This window comes from Oncorhynchus masou, unplaced genomic scaffold, assembly GCF_036934945.1.
Source record: "Oncorhynchus masou masou isolate Uvic2021 unplaced genomic scaffold, UVic_Omas_1.1 unplaced_scaffold_1200, whole genome shotgun sequence".
Lineage (NCBI taxonomy): Eukaryota > Metazoa > Chordata > Actinopteri > Salmoniformes > Salmonidae > Oncorhynchus > Oncorhynchus masou.
The window spans coordinates 93,602-117,280 of record NW_027001780.1 but is presented as its reverse complement, the minus strand read 5'-3'; the positions used below and the strand labels follow the sequence as shown (position 1 = coordinate 117,280).

At 45.5% G+C, this 23,679-nt stretch overlaps 1 protein-coding gene across 2 annotated transcripts; it reads right to left on the bottom strand.

Annotated features, from left to right (window-relative positions):
* Nucleotides 1–376: 376 nt before the first annotated feature.
* On the bottom strand, nucleotides 377–22,816 carry pigq (phosphatidylinositol glycan anchor biosynthesis, class Q). 2 transcript variants are annotated; one of them, XM_064958285.1, is made up of 14 exons: nucleotides 22,645–22,816; nucleotides 20,954–21,203; nucleotides 18,148–18,334; nucleotides 15,603–16,090; nucleotides 14,082–14,278; nucleotides 13,369–13,500; nucleotides 13,073–13,193; nucleotides 8,499–8,625; nucleotides 7,121–7,274; nucleotides 4,565–4,676; nucleotides 3,842–3,922; nucleotides 3,285–3,399; nucleotides 2,897–2,958; nucleotides 377–714 (listed from the first exon to the last, which is right to left on the bottom strand). In XM_064958285.1, the coding sequence occupies exons 2-14, from the start codon at nucleotides 21,104–21,106 to the stop codon at nucleotides 562–564; spliced, it is 2,082 nt and encodes a 693-aa protein (XP_064814357.1). In that variant the 5' UTR covers nucleotides 21,107–21,203; nucleotides 22,645–22,816; the 3' UTR covers nucleotides 377–561. The 2 variants fall into 2 exon arrangements, with proteins under 2 accessions (XP_064814357.1, XP_064814358.1); XM_064958286.1 differs by having other exon boundaries at nucleotides 22,731–22,816.
* Nucleotides 22,817–23,679: the final 863 nt, after the last annotated feature.

The window sequence follows — 23,679 nt, the reverse complement described above, 5'->3', positions numbered from 1 at the left end:
CAGCAGCACCAACATTCTCACCCCTCCTCTCATCAACCTTGGTGTTCTTCTCTCCCCCCTATCCCTCCCCCTTCTCTATTCTGTCTCTCCCCCCTATCCCTCCCCCTTCTCTATTCTGTCTCTCCCCCCTATCCCTCCCCCTTCTCTATTCTGTCTCTCCCCCCTATCCCTCCCCCTTCTCTATTCTGTCTCTCCCCCCTATCCCTCCCCCTTCTCTATTCTGTCTCTCCCCCTATCCCTCCCCCTTCTCTATTCTGTCTCTCCCCCTATCCCTCCCCTTTCTCTATTCTCCGTCTCTCCTCTGGTCTCAGTTGATCTTGGTCGTGTCTCCAGGGGTAGATGCGTTCTCCGAGAAACAGCCTCCCCCATCTCTCTCCCCCTGGTCCTAGTCTATCTTGGTGGTCTTGTGTCTCCAGGGGTAGGTGAGTTCTCCCAGGAACAGCCCCCCCTCCCCCCTGGTCCTAGTCTATCTTGGTGGTCTTGTGTCTCCAGGGGTAGGTGAGTTCTCCCAGAAACAGCCTCCCCCATCTCTCTCTCTCCCCATCTCTCTCCCCCCTGGTCCTAGTCTATCTTGGTAGTCTTGTGTCTCCAGGGATAGATGAGTTCTCCCAGAAACAGCTTCTTGCAGAGGGCCAGCCAGGAGTCTTTAGGGTAGCAGCTGTAGGTGGGGGTCCTGTAGGTCTGAACCACACTGCTCACCTTCAGAGGGTTAATCTGAGAGAGAGATGGGGAGGGGGGGGGGGAGACATAGACATGTCTAGGTTTATCTAGGAGAAAAACTGTGAATGACACATGTGTAGGGTGTCTGTGTGGTTGTTAAACTGACTGTGTGTAGGGTATGTCTGTGTGGTTGTTAAACTGACTGTGTGTACGGTATGTCTGTGTGGTTGTTAAACTGACTGTGTGTAGGGTATGTCTGTGTTGTTGTTAAACTGACTGTGTGTAGGGTATGTCTGTGTTGTTGTTAAACTGACTGTGTGTAGGGTATGTCTGTGTTGTTGTTAAACTGACTGTGTGTAGGGTATGTCTGTGTGGTTGTTAAACTGACTGTGTGTAGGGTATATCTGTGTGGTTGTTAAACTGACTGTGTGTAGGGTATGTCTGTGTGGTTGTTAAACTGACTGTGTGTAGGGTATGTCTGTGTTGTTGTTAAACTGACTGTGTGTAGGGTGTGTCTGTGTTGTTGTTAAACTGACTGTGTGTAGGGTATGTCTGTGTGGTGGTTAAACTGACTGTGTGTAGGGTATGTCTGTGTTGTTGTTAAACTGACTGTGTGTAGGGTATGTCTGTGTTGTTGTTAAACTGACTGTGTGTAGGGTATGTCTGTGTGGTTGTTAAACTGACTGTGTGTAGGGTATGTCTGTGTTGTTGTGGTTTTACTGGACTAACTAACCTAAACTGACTGTGTGTAGGGTGTCTGTGTGGTTGTTAAACTGACTGTGTGTAGGGTATCTGTGTGGTTGTTAAACTGACTGTGTGAAGGGTGTCTGTGTGGTTGTTAAACTGACTGTGTGAAGGGTGTCTGTGTGGTTGTTAAACTGACTGTGTGTAGGGTGTCTGTTGTTGTTAAACTGACTGTGTGTAGGGTGTGTCTGTGTGGTTGTTAAACTGACTGTGTGTAGGGTATGTCTGTGTTGTTGTTAAACTGACTGTGTGTAGGGTGTCTGTGTGGTTGTTAAACTGACTGTGTGTAGGGTATGTCTGTGTTGTTGTTAAACTGACTGTGTGTAGGGTATGTCTGTGTTGTTGTTAAACTGTCTGTGTGTAGGGTATGTCTGTGTGGTTGTTAAACTGACTGTGTGTAGGGTGTCTGTGTGGTTGTTAAACTGACTGTGTGTAGGGTATGTCTGTGTTGTTGTTAAACTGACTGTGTGTAGGGTATGTCTGTGTTGTTGTTAAACTGACTGTGTGTAGGGTGTCTGTGTGGTTGTTAAACTGACTGTGTGTAGGGTATGTCTGTGTTGTTGTTAAACTGACTGTGTGTAGGGTATGTCTGTTGTTGTTAAACTGACTGTGTGTAGGGTGTCTGTGTGGTTGTTAAACTGACTGTGTGTAGGGCATGTCTGTGTGGTTGTTAAACTGACTGTGTGTAGGGTGTCTGTTGTTGTTAAACTGACTGTGTGTAGGGTGTGTCTGTGTGGTTGTTAAACTGACTGTGTGTAGGGTATGTCTGTGTTGTTGTTAAACTGACTGTGTGTAGGGTGTCTGTGTGGTTGTTAAACTGACTGTGTGTAGGGTATGTCTGTGTTGTTGTTAAACTGACTGTGTGTAGGGTATGTCTGTGTTGTTGTTAAACTGTCTGTGTGTAGGGTATGTCTGTGTGGTTGTTAAACTGACTGTGTGTAGGGTGTCTGTGTGGTTGTTAAACTGACTGTGTGTAGGGTATGTCTGTGTTGTTGTTAAACTGACTGTGTGTAGGGTATGTCTGTGTTGTTGTGGTTTTACTGGACTAAATAACCTAAACTGACTGTGTGTAGGGTATGTCTGTGTTGTTGTTAAACTGACTGTGTGTAGGGTGTCTGTGTGGTTGTTAAACTGACTGTGTGTAGGGTATGTCTGTGTGGTGGTTAAACTGACTGCCGTTTATTGTCCCTGCCACATAAGCCAGACTATAAACATCATCAAAGAGGATCACAATTAAAATAAGTCAGATACCTTTTTGTGTTTCCTCAATTATTCTTAATCAAGTGCATCATTTTGTGTGGATCTAGTTTTAAATGATTAAATAAACTAAAATAACGGAACGAAAAGGAAGACAGGATTTATGTTGTGAAAAATTAAATGAAAGAGAAGAGAGAAGAGAAATACACAGAGGAGAAAGAGAGAGAAAGATACAGAGAAAGACGAGAGAGGAAAAGAGAGAAACAGAGAGAGAAGAGAGTGAGAGATGTCTTACATCCATCATGAGGTGTAGAGGTGTTCCTGGTTCCTCACAGAGCACTCTGAACTTCACCCCCTCTGTAGAGAACACACACATCTCAGTCAAACACAGAACATCACAGCCCAGCACCGTCTCCTCCCTCATTCAACCAGGTCTCTCTTAAAAATAGAGACTAACCTGGTTAAATAAAAGGAATATAGAAACCACAGTACAGAACATTTAAACAAAACATTTTATAAAGTTGGTTTTGTAACATAAACTGGAAATTTGATATTGTTGACTGACATTATGATTGTCTCATATCGGCAAAGTAGTTAAAACGCCGTCACTTCCTCAAAGTTTTAAAGTACATTTCCTGCAGTTCTACACAGTTAGACATGTTGGCGGAGACGGTCCCTCCCACCTGCCAGTCTGTAGGATCTGAAGAGTCGGAGGCCCATGGCGAACAGAGGGAAGGAGTTGATGAAGTCAACACTGAGGTGGAGAACTCCCTGGAACATTACTACCACAAGGCGGAGCTAGAGAGAGAGAATCAGACAGACAGACAGACAGACAGACAGACAGAGACAGACAGACAGAGACAGTAAGGGGTCAAAGAATAGACACTTTATTGTTCATTGGTTAGAAGGAGAATGTGTTTTTTAGTTCCTAAAACTAAAACAGCGCCCATGGATGGGGAGGTCCAGGGTCAGCAGCAGGACAGCGCCCATAGATGGGGAGGTCCAGGGTCAACCGCAGGACAGCGCCCATAGATGGGGAGGTCCAGGGTCAACCGCAGGACAGCGCCCATAGATGGGGAGGCCCAGGGTCAACCGCAGGACAGCGCCCATAGATGGGGAGGCCCAGGGTCAACCGCAGGACAGCGCCCATAGATGGGGAGGCCCAGGGTCAGCAGCAGGACAGCGCCCATAGATGGAGAGCAATTGTAGGGGATTAAAGTGCCTGTGTGTGTGTTCTCACCAGGGTAAACACTAGGTAGTATAGAGCTGTGGTGGGCAGGAGGAACAGCAGGATGGTGAAGAGTAACGTCCCGATGAACAACTAGAAAACAACACGTTAGTTCACTGTAACAAATACACACACATTAGTTCACTGTAACAAATGTGTGTGTGATAGGTGTGTGTGTGTAATAGGTGTGTGTGTGTGTGTGTGTGTGTGTGTGTGTGTGTGTGTGTGTGTGTGTGTGTGTGAGAGAGAGAGTAATAGGTGTGTGGGTGTGTGTGTGTGTGTGAGAGAGTGTAATAGGTGTGTGTGTGTAATAGGTGTGTGTGTGTGTGTGTGTGAGAGAGAGTAATAGGTGTGTGTGTGTAATAGGTGTGTGTGTGTGTGTGTGTGTGTGTGTGAGAGAGTAATAGGTGTGTGTGTGTGTGTGTGTGTGAGAGAATGTAATAGGTGTGTGTAATAGGTGTGTGTGTGTGTGAGAGAGAGTAATAGGTGTGTGTGTGTAATAGGTGTGTGTGTGTGTGTGTGTGTGTGTGTGTGTGTGTGTGTGTGTGTGTGTGTGTGTGTGATAGGTGTGTGTGTGTGTGTGTGTGTGTGTGTGTGTGTAATAGGTGTGTGTGTGTGTGTGTGTGTGTAATAGGTGTGTGTGTGTGTGTGTGTGTGTGTGTGTGTGTGTGTGTGTGTGTGTGTGTGTGTGTGTGTGTGTGTGAGTGAGAGAGTGTAATAGGTGTGTGCGACTACCTGGTCCAGGTCATAAGAGCAGGAGTCTACTCTCTGTCTGAGGACATTCCATTTCTTCCCCCTGAACAGCCTCCACAGAGAGGACAGACCATATACTGTCATACAGTACAGCCTGGAGAGAGAGAGGAGGGGAGGAGAGAGAGGAGGGGAGAGAGAGAGGAGGGGAGAGAGAGAGGAGGAGAGAGAGAGAGGGAGAGAGAGAGAGGAGGGGAGAGAGAGAGGAGGGGAGAGAGAGAGGAGGAGAGAGAGAGAGGGGAGAGAGAGAGAGGGAGACAGAGAGAGAGAGAGGAGGGGGAGAGAGGAGGAGAGAGAGAGAGAGAGAGAGAGAGAGGGGAGGGGGAGAGAGAGAGGTAGGGGGAAGAGGGGAGAGAGAGGGAAAGGAGCAGGAGGGGGAAGAGAGTGGAGAGGGGGAGGGGATAGAGAATGCATGGAGAGAGATGAGGGGATGGAGAGATGAGGGGGATGGAGGGGGAGAGATGAGGGGGATGGAGGGGGAGAGATGAGGGGGATGGAGAGAGAGAGAGAGGGAGGATGGAGGGTGAGAGAAGGAAGATATTTTTAGCCTTCATACACATTTAATAAGTCTGTAAATGACATGCTGAGAGCTCCTCACACATCAGTAAAGGGGAAAGAGGTAACACGTCACCATAATGTTCACAGGGCTGAGAGGTACAGAGCCTTCAGAATGTAGTCAGACCCCTTGACCCTTTCCACGTTTTGTTACATTACAGCCTTAAAAACATCCCCCCTCCCCCCTTCAATCTACACACAATATCCCATAATTGTTTTAAAAATGTAAACGTTTTCAGGGGGAGGACCCCCGGACCCCCCTGCCAGATGGGGCACCTCCACTTTATACAAAGTCAGGAGTCCATGAATAGACCAACAGGTATGACTGATGATTGAAGCAGATGATTGAAGCGTTCACAGAAAGCAGCAGTTGATTTACTCCATTGCCAACACTTTAAATCACATCAGTAGACCAATATCTGAGCAGCTAACCGATCGCTGCAGCTGTACATAATCTATTGGTAAATAGCCCACCCATTTTCACCTACCTCATCCCCACAGTTTTTATTCATTTACTTTTCTGCTCTTTTGCACGCCAATATCTCTACCTGTACATGATCATTTATCAATCCAGTGTTAATCTGCAATATTGTAATTATTCGCCTACCTCCTCATGCCTTTTGCACACATTGTATATAGACTCCCCTTTTTTTTCTACTGTGTTATTGACTTGTTAATTGTTTACTCCATGTGTAACTCTGTGTTGTCTGTTCACACTGCTATGCTTTATCTTGGCCAGGTCGCAGTTGTAAATGAGAACTTGTTCTCAACTAGCCTACCTGGTTAAATAAAGGTGAAAAAAATATATATATTATATCCTTAAGTATCATGACATTAGCTTTTATAACCTTCAATCTGTTTGTTTTTTTAAAATCATATTTTGGACCAGAATAAGGCTCTACTACCTATTGTTCCTGCCGATAATTTGATACTTTATCTGAAGAGAATCGCTAACAATCAGTAGTAGCCTACCAGCATGCACATTAGGGAGTAAATTAACAGCTCTCTCACGATGCAATTCGGTTTCGTTCACCTAAAATATCCGCTTGTTCGCAAACCCCCGCATCACTAGGCAACACTGACGAGTCACCTTAGCTGCAGTGGGTCGTGTTTACATCGCGACGTGTTTCATTACGCCGTACGTCATATTCACGGCGTTTTTGCTCCGCTACTGAACGGACAAGTCAAGTGTAGTGTTTGTAACGCAAGCTTGAGGAGAGCCTATCTCGTCAGGGATCGTATTTATTTTGGAAGAATATGACATTTTAATAAAAAAAATTAAAAATAAAAACAGGATAAATATCAGTTTCAGCTGATAATAAACATGTTATTCGACGAACTGGCTGGATTGAAGAGGACGCAAAAGTTTGAAAAATGTTCAAAGTATGTGGAGTCAGTCTTTAAACGGAACATTCAACCGCAAGGGGGCGTTGCGTTTCCACGTCCCGATTGAAATTCATGACATCCAGGCGCAACGTAAGGCTTTAGCAAGAAGAAGATGAAAATATGCGGTCTTTCTTACTCTCATGGCGTGTTAACCTGCCAAACTACACCAAAGACTCAATGTCTATATCCCAAATGGGACCCTATCCTCTCCGTAGTGCACATCTTCTGACTGGAGCTCATAGGGTATTTCCTTTATAGTGCACTAAGGTCAAACGTGGTGCACTTTTGGGAGGCATCGTGACTGTGCTGGTCTCTTCTCACCTGGCTCCATATGGAACAGTGTTGCTTACGTCCCTCTCCTCACCCCAACCTGGGCTCGAACCTGGGACCCTCTTGAACACACCAACAACAATAACTGCCTCCAACGAAGCATCGTTACCCATCGCAGATGCAAGGGAAACATCTACTTTAAGGTCGCAGAGCGAGTGACGTCACCGATTGAAACGCTATTAGTGCGCACCGCTAACTAGCTAGCCATTTCACACCGGTTACACATAGAAACAGTAGATATAGCAGGGTTAGTGACCGGTCTCTTCTCACCTGGCTCCATAGACGTAGAAACAGTAGATGTGGAAGGTGAGCAGGGCGGTGATGTCAGAGAGCAGGGAGAGGGCAAAGGTCAAGCCCAGGCAGGCAGACAGACCCACGTACCACAGAATCATCTCAATGAACGGAGACATCAGGTGAATGTAGCCTGCAGAGAGAGGAGGAGGAGGGCCATGGGTGTGTGTGTGTGTCTGTGGAGGAGGGCCATGGGTGTGTGTGTGTGTGTCTGTGGAGGAGGGGCATGGGTGTGTGTGTGTGTGTCTGTGGAGGAGGGGCATGGGTGTGTGTGTGTCTGTGGAGGTGGGCCGTGGGTGTGTGTGTGTGGAGGAGGGGCATGTGTGTGTGTGTGTCTGTGGAGGAGGGCCATGGGTGTGTGTGTGTGTGTGTGTGTGTGTGTGTGTGTGTGTGTGTGTGTGTGTGTGTGTGTGTGTGTGTGTGTGTGTGTGTGTGCAGGAGGGCCATGGGTGTGTGTGTGTGTGTGTGTCTGTGCAGGAGGGCTGTGGGTGTGTGTGTGTGTGGAGGAGGGGCATGTGTGTGTGTGTGTCTGTGGAGGAGGGCCATGGGTGTGTGTGTGTGTGCAGGAGGGCCATGGATGTGTGTGTGTGTGCAGGAGGGCCATGGGTGTGTGTGTGTCTGTGGAGGAGGGCCATGTGTGTGTGTGTGTCTGTGTAGGAGGGCCATGGGTGTGTGTGTGTGTGGAGGAGGGCCATGGGTGTGTGTGTGTCTGTGGAGGAGGGCCATGGGTGTGTGTGTGTGTGTGTGTGTGTGGGAGGAGGGCCATGGGTGTGTGTGTGTGTGTGTGTGTGTGTGTGTGTGTGTGTGTGTGTGTGTGTGTGTGTGTGTGTGTGTGTAGGAGGGCCATGGGTGTGTGTGTGTCTGTGTAGGAGGGCCATGGGTGTGTGTGTGTCTGTGTAGGAGGGCCATGGGGGTGTGTGTGTCTGTGCAGGAGGGCCATGGGTGTGTGTGTGTCTGTGCAGGAGGGCCATGGGGGTGTGTGTGTCTGTGTAGGAGGGCCATGGGGGTGTGTGTGTCTGTGCAGGAGGGCCATGGGGGTGTGTGTGTCTGTGCAGGAGGGCCATGGGGGTGTGTGTGTCTGTGGAGGAGGGCCATGGGTGTGTGTGTGTCTGTGGAGGAGGGCCATGGGTGTGTGTGTGGAGGAGGGCCATGGGTGTTTGTGTCTGTGGAGGAGGGCCGTGGGTGTGTGTGTGTGTGTGTGTGTGTGTGGAGGGGCATGTGTGTGTGTGTGTGTGGAGGGGCATGTGTGTGTGGAGGGCCATGTGTGTGTGTGTGTGTGTGTGTGTGTGTGTGTGTGTGTGGAGGGGCATGTGTGTGTGTGTGTGTGTGTGTGGAGGGGCATGTGTGTGTGACTCACTGATCCACAGGTGTATATGGTAGAGGAAGAATCGTCCTAACACCTGGTCTAGAGCCCGGTTCATCTTCAGACCAGCTGGAGCTCCCATCAGCCACTGCAACAGCTCCTCCAGCTCTTTAGCTACATGCTAACAACAAAACACACAACAATATATAGCTTAGCTACATGCTAACAACAAAACACACAATATATAGCTTAGCTACATGCTAACAACAAAACACACAACAATATATAGCTTAGCTACATGCTAACAACAAAACACATAACAATATATAGCTTAGCTACATGCTAACAACAAAACACACAACAATATATAGCTTAGCTACATGCTAACAACAAAACACACAACAATATATAGCTTAGCTACATGCTAACAACAAAACACACAACAATGAATCAGATTACATGGAGAGGAGGACCTGATCCTATATCATAATGAACATGATTATAATGGAGAGGAGGGCCTGATCCTCGATCATAATGAACATGATTATAATGGACAGGAGGGCCTGATCCTAGATCATAATGAACATGATTATAATGGACAGGAGGGCCTGATCCTAGATCATAATGGACAGGAGGGCCTGATCCTAGATCATAATGAACATGATTATAATGGACAGGAGGGCCTGATCCTAGATCATAATGAACATGATTATAATGGACAGGAGGGCCTGATCCTAGATCATAATGGACAGGAGGGACGTGGGGCCGTACGTATCAGCTCCCCTCGGTCCATGTTGTTATCTTATTCCTTGTGATCTAAAAGACAGAACTGATCCTAGATCAGCACACATACTTAGAGATAAAGATTATTTAGGAGATATTTCGGGGGATATCAAGGGAGATATTGAGGGGGTTATTGAGGGGGGTTTCTAGGAGGATATTGGGTTGGATATTGAGGGGGATATTGGGTTGGATAATGAGGGGGATATTGGGTTGGATATTGAGGGGGTTATTGGGTTGGATATTGAGGGGGATATTGAGGGGGATATTGAGGGGGGGTTTCTAGGAGGATATTGAGGGGGATATTCTAGGGGGATATTGAGGGGGATATTGAGGGGGATATTGAGGGGGGGTTTCTAGGAGGATATTGAGGGGGATATTCTAGGGGGATATTGGGTTGGATATTGAGGGGGATATTGAGGGGGTTATTCTAGGGGGATATTGGGTTGGATATTGAGGGGGATATTGGGTTGGATATTGAGGGGGTTATTCTAGGGGGATATTGGGTTGGATATTGAGGGGGTTATTCTAGGGCACATATGTCAGAGTCAAGGCCCGCGGGCCACATCCGGCCCGCGAGAAGGTTTTTTACGGCCCCTGGGATGATCTTGATTTATTATTAGAACCGGCCCGCAGACCGCAGCAAGCCGGCAGCCCGCAGATCTTTTACACGCACCAATACTACATTTCCCACAATGCAACGGTGACGCACCGAGCAGTAGGCTGCTTCATTTCAATATTTATTGGCACAGCAGTCGTCAGCATCACAGTAAAATTAACTTTCAGATACCCATCAAAAATGGCAAAACGGAAGGTGGACACTGAGAACCGGGGTTTCAAACAAGGTGGGAGTCGGAGTATATGTTCACGGAGGTAGCTGGAAAACCTGTGTGTCTTCTGTGTGGAGAAAGTGGGCGGTACTGAAAGAGTATAATCTGAGACGACATTATGAAACGAAACACGCGGACAAAAACAAGAATATGGACATGGAACAAAGGCTACAAAAGGCAGAGGAATTAAAACGAGGCCTCAAATCTCGACAGGCTCTGTTCAAAAAAGCCAAATCACAAGGCCAGGCTGCTGTCAAGGCCAGTTTTATTTTGGCAGAAGAGATCGCTAAATCAGCCCGGCCATTTACGGAGGGGATTTCATCAAAAACTGCATGATTAAAGTTTGTGACGAAGTTTGCCCAGAAAAAAGGCAACTCTTTTTAAATGTGAGTCTGAGCAGAAACACCATTGCCGAGAGAGTAGACCAGTTGTCCATCAATCTAAAAGAGCAGCTTGTGAAAAAGGGAAAAGATTTCATTGCATATTCCTTGGCTGTGGATGAGAGCACCGACATTTCTGACATTGCCCAGTTGTCAATTTTCATCCGCGGAGTGGACTCCAGCCTAAGCGTGACAGAGGAGTTTTTGGCTTTACGTCCTATGCATGGCACAACTACGGGGCATGATTTGTATGAAGAGGTGTCAAGATGTGTAAATGAGATGGAGCTGCCTTGGGAAAAACTCGTGGGTTTGACAACCGACGGAGCACCTGCGATGTGTGGACACAGGAGCGGACTGGTGGCGAAGATACGGGAAAAGATGCAAGAGGAAAACGCGACAGGTGAGCTGACAGCTTATCATTGTATCATACACCAGGAAGCGTTGTGCGGTAAAGCCTTGAAAATGGAGCATGTAATGAGCATCATCACGCGCACAGTTAACTTTATCAGAGCCAAAGGTTTGAATCACCGCCAGTTCAAGGCATTTCTGACGGAGTTAGAAACGGAGCATGGTGATTTGCCTTATCACACAGAGGTGCGATGGCTAAGCCAGGGAAAGGTGCTTCAAAGATGTTTCGAGCTTCGTGAGGAGATTTGTCTGTTCTTGGACAGCAAAGGGAAAGACACAACACAACTCCGAGACGAAATGTTTCTGTGTGAAATGGCTTTTCTGTGTGACATTACGAGTCATCTGAATGCAATGAACTTGCAGCTGCAGGGTCGGGATCATGTCATCTCTGATATGTACAGTACAGTGAAGGCATTTAAAACCAAACTGACTCTGTGGGAGACGCAGATGCGGAAAGAAAATTTGAGCCACTTTCCCAGCTGCCAGACCATGAAAGAGAAGCTCTCTACCAGTGCGTTCCCGAGCGCACAGTTGGCTGATAAAATAGGTATGCTTGCCGCTGACTTTCGACGCCGATTTGCTGACTTTGAAGCACAAAAAAGCAGGTTGGAACTGCTCGGTAACCCATTTGCTGTTGACGTGGAAAGCTCACCACCAAACCTCCAAATGGAGTTGATTGACCTCCAATGCAATGATGCACTGAGGGCAAAATATGCGGCAGTGGGTGCTGCGGAGTTCGCCCGTTTCCTCCCCGACACAATGCCCCAGCTGCGCATCCAGGCTGCTCAAACGTTGTCTATGTTTGGCAGCACATACCTGTGTGAACAACTTTTTTCTTTGATGAACCTGAACAAAACATCACACAGAAGTCGACTTACTGCTGAACACCTCCACTCAATTCTGAGGATTTCCTCAGCTCAGAGCCTTACCCCGAACATTGATGAACTTGTGGAAAAGATGGGACACCACCAAGTATCACCCTCAACCTCAAACAAGTGAACATTACTGTGCAATCACATATTTAGAGTTTTTACTCAGTTCAAGTTTAAAAGTTAAAGTTTAATATTTGTTTTCACTGCATGTTACTTCTCCTTAAACAAAGTGTTGTTTTTGATTAATAGATTTTTGCACTTTATTTTATTGTATTTCAATCCAATTATATTTTAAAAATATTTCAGTTGAGTGGATGATAGAAAATTGCTATTATTGTTTTTTTCTTTGAAGTAAATTTAGCCCACTTTTGCTAAAATAGAAAATATAGGCTACTGATGGTGCCTTGAATACCGGTTTCTTTCATTTAATGTTCATGTTATGGGGATTTTTATATAAAGGAAATTTGTCTTTTGTGTCTGTTGAAAATTAAAGATTATTGCTTTATTTATCTGATCATATTGGAATATATTTGTTAGGTTTTCAGTAGGTTCAATTAGGTTCACTAGACTATATGCGTCATTTAAAAATTTTTCAATGAACATTCGAACAGTCCGGCCCTCGGCTTGTAGCTAAATTTTTTATTTGGCCCTCCGTCCATTTGACTTTGACACCCCTGTTCTAGGGGGATATTGGGTTGGATATTGAGAGGGATATTGAGGGGGATATTGAGGGGGATATTGAGAGGGATATTGAGGGGGATATTGGGTTGGATATTGAGGGGGATATTGGGTTGGATATTGAGGGGGATATTGGGTTGGATATTGAGGGGGATATTTAGGGGGATATTGGGTTGGATATTGAGAGGGATATTGAGGGGGTTATTCTAGGGGGATATTGGGTTGGATATTGAGGGGGGGGGTTATTCTAGGGGGATATTGGGTTGGATATTGAGGGGGATATTGGGGGGGTTATTCTAGGGGGATATTGAGGGGGTTATTCTAGGGGGATATTGGGTTGGATATTGAGGGGGATATTGAGGGGGTTATTCTAGGGGGATATTGGGTTGGATATTGAGGGGGATATTTCGTAGGGCAAAAACAACCCTGAACCTCTTTATAATGTGGCAACGTGATTTCATTTGAAGCTTATCTTCACCAATGTGAGTTTTACGGAGGTGATTATGTAACTAGAGTTTAGTCAACTGAGCAATACATAAGTAGTCACCTCTCGATACTGAACGTTGTTGAAGAAATTGTAAAAAAAAAAAAAATCTCTCTGACAGATTATAAATGAGGTTTAAAGGTAGTTGTTGTACATTGCTTTTGCACTGGGGGAAATGTTGTCCATGATGTCTTACATCAGCAGCAGGTACCAGTGTGTTGGCCAGTTTGCCTATACGGTTCTCTCTATACATCCACGACACCAGCAGCAGGCCCAGAGACACATCAACGAAGAACGACACAAAGATATTGGCTTTCCTGTGTGGAGAGAAAGAGAGAGAGTCACTACTTTTAGGGCTCTGGGCAAATGCACTGCACTATACAGGGAATAGTGTGCAATTTGAGACGCAATGTGGTGAGTTAGATACCATCTTGTAGCCAGTCTGACACGTGTGTGTGTGTGTGTGTGTGTGTGTGTGTGTGTGGTCTCTACCTCATGAAGTGGTTGTGTGCGGTGGCTCTGGTAGGAGAGCAGACTGTCTGAAGGTGTTCTGCTCTGTAGCTCAGCTGAACACACGTAGACAACTTACTGGAGATTAACCTCATCGGGCGCACATTCAATATCCTGGGGAGACAGACACAGACAGACACATTCAATATCCTGGAGAGACAGACAGACAGACAGACACATTCAATATCCTGGGGAGACAGACAGACAGACACATTCAATATCCTGGACAGACAGACAGACAGACACATTCAATATCCTGGACAGACAGACAGACAGACAGACAGACAGACAGACAGACACATTCAATATCCTGGAGAGACAGACAGACAGACAGACACATTCAATATCCTGGAGAGACAGACAGACAGACAGACAGACAGACAGACAGACAGACAGACAGACAGACAGACACATTCAATATCCTGGGGAGACAGACAGACAGACAGACACATTCAATATCCTGGGGAGACAGACAGACAGACAGACACATTCAATATCCTGGGGAGACAGACAGACAGACAGGTACTGACACACCACTTACCTGCTACTACAGAGGCTGGTCCACAGTGTTAGTATCCAGGTGGTTAGCAGACAGACAGGTACTGACACCCCCCTTACCTGCTACTACAGAGGCTGGTCCACAGTGTTAGTATCCAGGTGGTTAGCAGACAGACAGGTACTGACACCCCCCTTACCTGCTACTACAGAGGCTGGTCCACAGTGTTAGCATCCAGGTGGTTAGCAGACAGACTGGTGTCGAGGCCTGTTTCATCAGTTCTACTATAATGGAGCCCTCCCGTCCCTCTGATTGCCAGTGGGTCATCTTCACTGGACCGTCATCATACTTATCCAGGAAGAACAGCGGCTCACTCTGACACACTGTCCCAAACACCTGCAGCAGCAACAACAACAATTACAGACAACACCTGCAGCAGCAACAACAATTACAGACAACACCTGCAGCAGCAACAACAACAATTACAGACAACACCTGCAGCAGCAACAACAACAATTACAGACAACACCTGCAGCAGCAACAACAACAATTACAGACAACACCTGCAGCAGCAACAACAACAATTACAGACAACACCTGCAGCAACAACAACAACAATTACAGACAACACCTGCAGCAGCAACAACAACAATTACAGACAACACCTGCAGCAGCAACAACAACAATTACAGACAACACCTGCAGCAGCAACAACAACAATTACAGACAACACCTGCAGCAGCAACAACAACAATTACAGACAACACCTGCAGCAGCAACAACAACAATTACAGACAACACATGCAGCAACAGCAACAACAATTACAGACAACACCTGCAGCAGCAACAACAACAATTACAGACAACACCTGCAGCAGCAACAACAACAACAATTACAGACAACACCTGCAGCCGCAACAACAACAATTACAGACAACACCTGCAGCAGCAACAACAACAATTACAGACAACACCTGCAGCAGCAACAACAACAATTACAGACAACACCTGCAGCAGCAACAACAACAATTACAGACAACACCTGCAGCAGCAACAACAACAGACAACACATATGTATTACAACAACATAACAATTACAGACAGCACATATAAATTACAACAACAATTACAGACAACACATATGTATTACAACAACAACAATTACAGACAACACATATGTATTACAACAACAACAATTACAGACAACACATATGTATTACAACAACAACAATTACAGACAACACATATATATTACAACAACACATATATATTAAAACAACAACAATTACAGACAACACATATATATCACAACAACAACAATTACAGACAACACATATATATTACAACAACAATTACAGACAACACATATGTATTACAACATAACAATTACAGACAACACATATTGTATAACAACAACATAAGAGGTTTTTATTTTTATTTTACCTTTATTTAACCAGGCAAGTCAGTTAAGAACAAATTCTTATTTTCAATGACGGCCTGGGAACAGTGGGTTAACTGCCTGTTCAGGGGCAGAACGACAGATTTGTACCTTGTCAGCTCGGGGGTTTGAACTCGCAACCTTCCGGTTACTAGTCCAACGCTCTGACCACTAGGCTACCCTGCCGCCCCAGGTAAACAACACAGGAGAGGATAGAAAACCCCTGTGTTCAATGAGCAACAACATCTACATGTACATCAGGCTGTGAGTGCACGTCCTCACCTGTGGTAGTTGTGACTCAGTTTGAGGGTCTGGAACCCCGTTCTCTATGGGGTGCAGCTGAGACAGCATGACCTTCCTCTGTTCATAGTGGATAAAGATCACCTTCTCTCCTCCTCCTTCCTCTCCCTCTACTTTCTTCTCTCCTCCTCCTCTCTTTGTTCCTCCTCCCTTTCCTCCTTCCTCTCCCTCTACTTTCTTCTCTCCTCCTCCTCTCTTTGTTCCTCCTCCAGTTCCTCCTTCCTCTCCCTCTACTTTCTTCTCTCCTCCTCCTCTCTTTGTTCCTCCTCCAGTTCCTCCTTCCTCTCCCTCTACTTTCTTCTCTCCTCCTCCTCTCTTTGTTCCTCCTCCCTTTCCTCCTTCCTCTCCCTCTACTTTCTTCTCTCCTCCTCCTCTCTTTGTTCCTCCTCCAGTTCCTCCTTCCTCTCCCTCTCCTTTCTCTCCACCACCATCCTCTTTCAGCTCCTTTTCCTGTTGTACCAGCTTCCCATCTACGGCAGGGGCAGAGGAACATTTTATTAGCGATGCACTGCATGATGATAACAACACAAATATCCGCCTTTTGATTAAATATACAGACATCTGTGTCTCTATGAATTAAAAAGAGCAGAGTGAATTAAGCTATCTAATTTACAAACAGAACATTCATTTCAGTGTGAGAAAACAGTGATGCACGTCTATAGACAGAACATTCATTTCAGCGTGAGAAAACAGTGATGCACGTCTATAGACAAAACATTCATTTCAGCGTGAGAAAACAGTGATGCACGTCTATAGACAAAACATTCATTTCATTGTGAGAAAACAGTGATGCACGTCTACAGACAGTACATTCATTTCATAAGAAAGCCATTCAGTCAATAATTCGATATCAACTGTTGATCTCCAAAGAGAGTGATCTCTGAATCAAAACAAAACACCTTTAATGTTGTGACAAAGTCTACACCCCAAATAACACCCTATTCCCTACATAGTGCACTACTTTAGACCAGAGCTCTATGACACCCTATTCCCTACATTGTGCACTACTTTAGACCAGAGCTCGATGACACACTATTCCCTACATAGTGCACTACTTTAGACCAGAGCTCTATTCCCTACATACTGTAGTGCACTACTTTAGACCAGAGCTCTATGACACCCTATTCCCTACATAGTGCACTACTTTAGACCAGAGCTCGATGACAACCTATTCCCTATATAGTGCACTACTTTAGACCAGAGCTCTATGACACCGTATTCCCTACATAGTGCACTACTTTAGACCAGAGCTCTATGACACCCTATTCCCTACATAGTGCACTACTTTAGACCAGAGCTCTATGACACCCTATTCCCTATATAGTGCACTACTTTAGACCAGAGCTCTATGACACCCTATTCCCTACATAGTGCACTACTTTAGACCAGAGCTCTATGGCACCCTATTCCCTACATAGTGCACTACTTTAGACCAGAGCTCTATGACACCCTATTCCCTATATAGTGCACTACTTTAGACCAGAGCTCTATGACACCCTATTCCCTACATAGTGCACTACTTTAGACCAGAGCTCTATGACACCCTATTCCCTACAGAGTGCACTACTTTAGACCAGAGCTCGATGACACCCTATTCCCTATATAGTGCACTACTTTAGACCAGAGCTCTATGACACCGTATTCCCTACAGAGTGCACTACTTTAGACCAGAGCTCTATGACACCCTATTCCCTATAGAGTGCACTACTTTAGACCAGAGCTCGATGACACACTATTCCCTACATAGTGCACTACTTTAGACCAGAGCTCTATGACACCGTATTCCCTACATAGTGCACTACTTTAGACCAGAGCTCTATGACACCGTATTCCCTACATAGTGCACTACTTTAGACCAGAGCTCTATGACACCCTATTCCCTACATAGTGCACTACTTTAGACCAGAGTTCGATGACACCCTATTCCCTATATAGTGCACTACTTTAGACCAGAGCTCGATGACACACTATTCCCTACATAGTGCACTACTTTAGACCAGAGCTCTATGACACCGTATTCCCTACATAGTGCACTACTTTAGACCAGAGCTCTATGACACCGTATTCCCTACATAGTGCACTACTTTAGACCAGAGCTCTATGACACCCTATTCCCTACATAGTGCACTACTTTAGACCAGAGTTCGATGACACCCTATTCCCTATATAGTGCACTACTTTAGACCAGAGCTCTATGACACCGTATTCCCTACATAGTGCACTACTTTAGACCAGAGCTCGATGACACACTATTCCCTACATAGTGCACTACTTTAGACCAGAGCTCTATGACACCCTATTCCCTACATAGAGCTCTGGTCTAAAGTAGTGCACTATGTAGGGAATAGGGTGCCATAGAGCTCTGGTCTAAAGTAGTGCACTATGACACCCTATTCCCTACATAGTGCACGACCTTTGACCAGGGCCCATGGGTCAGAGGGTAAAATGTACCCCATGGGCCCTGGTTAAAAGTAGTGTCGTATATAGGGAACGATAGGGGCCACTTGGGATGCAAAGGGAGACTTACTCGGGTCCCTTGTGAGGACGTGACACCTGAAGCCGATCTTGCCCATCTCTCTACTGAGCTGGAGCCACTGTCCCTGGGGGAAGATGGTGCTGAGGTCCCTGAGGAAACTCTCCATGCCCTCCTGGCCCTCCTTGGGCATGCTCCACGAGCCCAGCACCGTCAGATCCACCCCACTCTGGCCACACATCTGGACCAGGGAGAAGGTTAAAGGTTAAAACACACACACTCTCTACCTGCTGTATGTACCATCTGGACCAGGGAGAGTGGACAGGAAGGTTAAAACACACACACTCTCTACCAGCTGTATGTACCATCTGGACCAGGGAGAGTGGACAGGAAGGTTAAAACACACACACTCTCTACCAGCTGTATGTACCATCTGGACCAGGGAGAGTGGACAGGAAGGTTAAAACACACACACTCTCTACCAGCTGTATGTACCATCTGGACCAGGGAGAGTGGACAGGAAGGTTAAAACACACACACTCTCTACCAGCTGTATGTACCATCTGGACCAGGGAGAGTGGACAGGAAGGTTAAAACACACACACTCTCTACCAGCTGTATGTACCATCTGGACCAGGGAGAGTGGACAGGAAGGTTAAAACACACACACTCTCTACCAGCTGTATGTACCATCTGGACCAGGGAGAAGGTTAAAGGTTAAAACACACACACTCTCTACCAGCTGTATGTACCATCTGGACCAGGGAGAAGGTTAAAGGTTAAAACACACACACTCTCTACCAGCTGTATGTACCATCTGGACCAGGGAGAGTGGACAGGAAGGTTAAAACACACACACTCTCTACCAGCTGTATGTACCATCTGGACCAGGGAGAAGGTTAAAGGTTAAAACACACACACTCTCTACCAGCTGTATGTACCATCTGGACCAGGGAGAAGGTTAAAGGTTAAAACACACACACTCTCTACCTGCTGTATGTACTGTTTGACCTGACAAGGGATGAAGGGGTATTGGGTGACTGACAGCTACACACTGACTGACAGATTTAAAATATATATATATTAATATTTAACATTTATTTAACTAGGCAAGTCAGTTAAGAACACATTCTTATTTACAATGACGGCCTAGGAACAGTGGGTTAACTGCCTTGTTCAAGAGAAGAACGACAGATTTGTACCTTGTCAGCTCAGGGATTCGATCCAGCAACCTTTCAGTTACTAGTCCAACACTCTAACCACTAGACTACCTGCCGCCCCAGATACACACTGACTGACACATGCACACTGACTGACACACACACACTGACTGACACACACACACTGACACATACACACTGACTGACACATGCACACTGACTGACACACACACACTGACTGACACACACACACTGACTGATACACACTGACTGACACACACTGACTGACACACACTGACTGACACACACTGACTGACACACACTGACTGATACACACTGACTGACACACACACTGACTGACACACACACTGACTGACACACACACTGACTGATACACACTGACTGACACACACACTGACTGATACACACTGACTGACACACACCGACTGACACACACACTGACTGACACACACACTGACTGACACACACACTGACTGACACACACACTGACTGACACACACACTGACTGACACACACACTGACTGACACACACACTGACTGACACACACACTGACTGACACACACTGACTGACACACACACTGACTGACACACACTGACTGACACACACTGACTGACACACACACTGACTGACACACACCGACTGACACACACACTGACTGACACACACACTGACTGACACACACACTGACTGATACACACTGACTGATACACACTGACTGACACACACACTGACTGACACACACACTGACTGACACACACACTGACTGACACACACTGACTGACACACACACTGACTGACACACACCGACTGACACACACACTGACTGACTGACACACACACTGACTGACACACACACTGACTGATACACACTGACTGACACACACTGACTGACACACACACTGACTGATACACACTGACTGACACACACCGACTGACACACACTGACTGACACACACTGACTGATACACACTGACTGACACACACCGACTGACACACACTGACTGACACACACACTGACTGATACACACTGACTGACACACACTGACTGACACACACTGACTGATACACACTGACTGATACACACCGACTGACACACACCGACTGACACACACCGACTGACACACACTGACTGATACACACTGACTGATACACACTGACTGACACACACTGACTGACACACACTGACTGATACACACTGACTGATACACACTGACTGACACACACTGACTGATACACACTGACTGATACACACTGACTGACACACACACACTGACTGACACACACACTGACTGATACACACTGACTGACACACACTGACTGACACACACACTGACTGACACACACACTGACTGATACACACTGACTGACACACACTGACTGACACACACACACTGACTGATACACACTGACTGACACACACTGACTGACACACACACTGACTGACACACACACTGACTGATACACACTGACTGACACACACTGACTGACACACACTGACTGACACACACTGACTGACACGCACACTGACACATGCACACTGACTGACACACGCACACTGACTGATACACACACACTGACTGATACACACTGACTGACACGCACTGACTGACACGCACACTGACACATGCACACTGACTGACACACACACACTGACTGATACACACACACACACTCTACCTGGTGGATGTACTGCTTGACCTGTCCAGGGATGAAGGGGTAGTGGATAACAGCTAGCACCACGGCCGAGTTCTGTCCTGGGATCCATCGCCCCACAAGCAGCCCACTGTCTGCCTTGTTACAGCACTGAGGGAAGAATATCTTCAGCACCATGGTGGGACTGGAGGTCAGGGGTCAGAGGTCAGACACGCTCCTTCAGTCTAACCTCCTGGGGTAGGTGATCACAGGTTAGCCTAGTGTCTTCAGATACCTGCAGGGAGGAGAAACATTTTGTGAAGAATTAAATGATTAGTATACCCATTACCCAACTACACTAGTTACTAATAATTAGTATACCCATTACCCAGCTACACTAGTTACTAATAATTACTATACCCATTACCCAGCTACACTAGTTACTAATAATCAGTACCCATTACCCAGCTACACTAGTTACTAATAATCAGTACCCATTACCCAGCTACACTAGTTACTAATAATCAGTACCCATTACCCAGCTACACTAGTTACTAATAATCAGTACCCATTACCCAGCTACACTAGTTACTAATAATCAGTACCCATTACCCAGCTACACTAGTTACTAATAATCAGTACCCATTACCCAGCTACACTAGTTACTAATAATCAGTACCCATTACCCAGCTACACTAGTTACCAGTAATTAGTATACCCATTACCCAGCTACACTAGTTACTAATAATCAGTACCCATTACCCAGCTACACTAGTTACCAATAATTAGTATACCATTAACCAGCTACACTAGTTACCAATAATTAAATCAAATCAAATGTTATTTGTCACATACACATGGTTAGCAGATGTTAATGCGAGTGTAGCGAAATGCTTGAAATTACTATACCTACACTAGTTCCCCCAAAAAGTAGTAACATAGTTACGGTCGGTATATAGTTCAGTTATACTGTGTATACCAGTGTTTCATCTTGTCACATTGTGAATGTCCTCGTGTGGTGTGAGCCGATGTTGTTTAATAAACATGACCAAGAATCAGGAGGGTTGTCAGAGTGACTCACTCCAACTGTTAGCAGACATTTCAATTCAACAATCAGGACCAGCTGTTTGTTAGTCAACTCAAACTAATCATTGTCGGGCGGCTTCAGTGGAGTTCCGTTGCCTTTGTCCACTGCTGCCCTCTTTGTGTCCTTCAGAATATTGAGCCTTGCATTCGTGTCCATGCCAACCATGCCTGTGGGCTTAACTATTGATTTGGCTGTCGTGCTTTAGTTTCCCGTCACATCTATAACAGCACTATTGCTGCCTAAACTACGTTACATGTTAATATAACATTTAAAACTATTTTGGGCATTAATCGAATTTTTGCAGTATACGTTTGAGACAAAGTGAGACGCTTATTTTGATTTAATGAGCACAATTAGGCCCTAATCGAAGTTAGTGCACACTCCAGCCAGCGTCGGAGGCTGTGCGACACCCGTATCGTTATCCGTTGTCAAAATAAAATCAACAGCAATCAACAATTGTTTCTGTATTCCTCTCTGATGTGATGCATATCTTCAATGTCAGTGATAATATATTCTGCAGGCAGTTATTCACACTGGGCGCACAGTGCAAAGAGACAGACATTAGCTTACGTTAGCTAACTTAGACAGATTTAGTCGTTACTTCAGCTAGCTAACAACATTTCGGCAAATAATGTAAAATATTCCATACCTGCAGAGTTGTTTATTTATATTCGAAGAAAATCTGCTTTTGTCAATATGCTGTCAATACCGTTTCAAACAGATTTGGGATCGTACCGTTACATGATTTACCCTTCAATTGTCAAATTGAAGTTAGCGTCTGTTGGTAGCCATCTTTGTTGTTGATACACCGTCAACATTTACGCTCCGGTTGGAATATCATTGCAGTAACAAGAGTTCCGGTGGATTGCTGGATGAGATGATGTTGCAGTTCTGTGAATAATCTGAACTAAACCCTCTGTTTGATAGTAATTTCCAGCCACAACAAAAAGCTTGATATTTAGCCTAATAATATCAAATATAATCATAAAATACTACACTTTATTATGGCCACTGAATTCCACTACCACTGAATATTCTTTAAAAAATATCCCATCCATTTCTGCCAGTTGAAAAGGACACAATTTTCATTATTACCAAAACGATTGTAATCAAACATGGAATCTCATTTCGACTCAATAAGGCAGCCATAATATCCATTTGAATATAGTATTACAAAATTTGAAAACATCACAGTCGAAATGACATTTCTGACCTTCAATGTTCAGATGTGTTGTTTGCTGTTTGAGGTGATTCTGTTGAATGAAGAACAACTGTAGAGGTGTTATCTTCTCTGAATGACACTGCAGGAAAAGGGCGGACTGAAAAAGCTTTAGACAAGTAGATATTATAAGTAACCCACATCCACTGTCCAGAATATCTTACACCCTTGTGCACAGCTTGTTCATTTAGACAAGTAGATATTATAAGTAACCCACATCCACTGTCCAGAATATCTTACACCCTTGTGCACAGCTTGTTCATTTAGACAAGATCGCAATTCCACCTGAAATGTCAAAGAAAGTCACATTTCAGAAGAATAGCTATGTCCTTATGCAGCTTTAGCTACAGCATTGTAATCTGGCACATGTTGGGTGCTTCATTTATTTGGGATGACAGTTGTGGAGGCAGAGATAACACAGACAGGGGAGTGGTCTCAAACTGTAGACTTGTATCAACTTCAAGG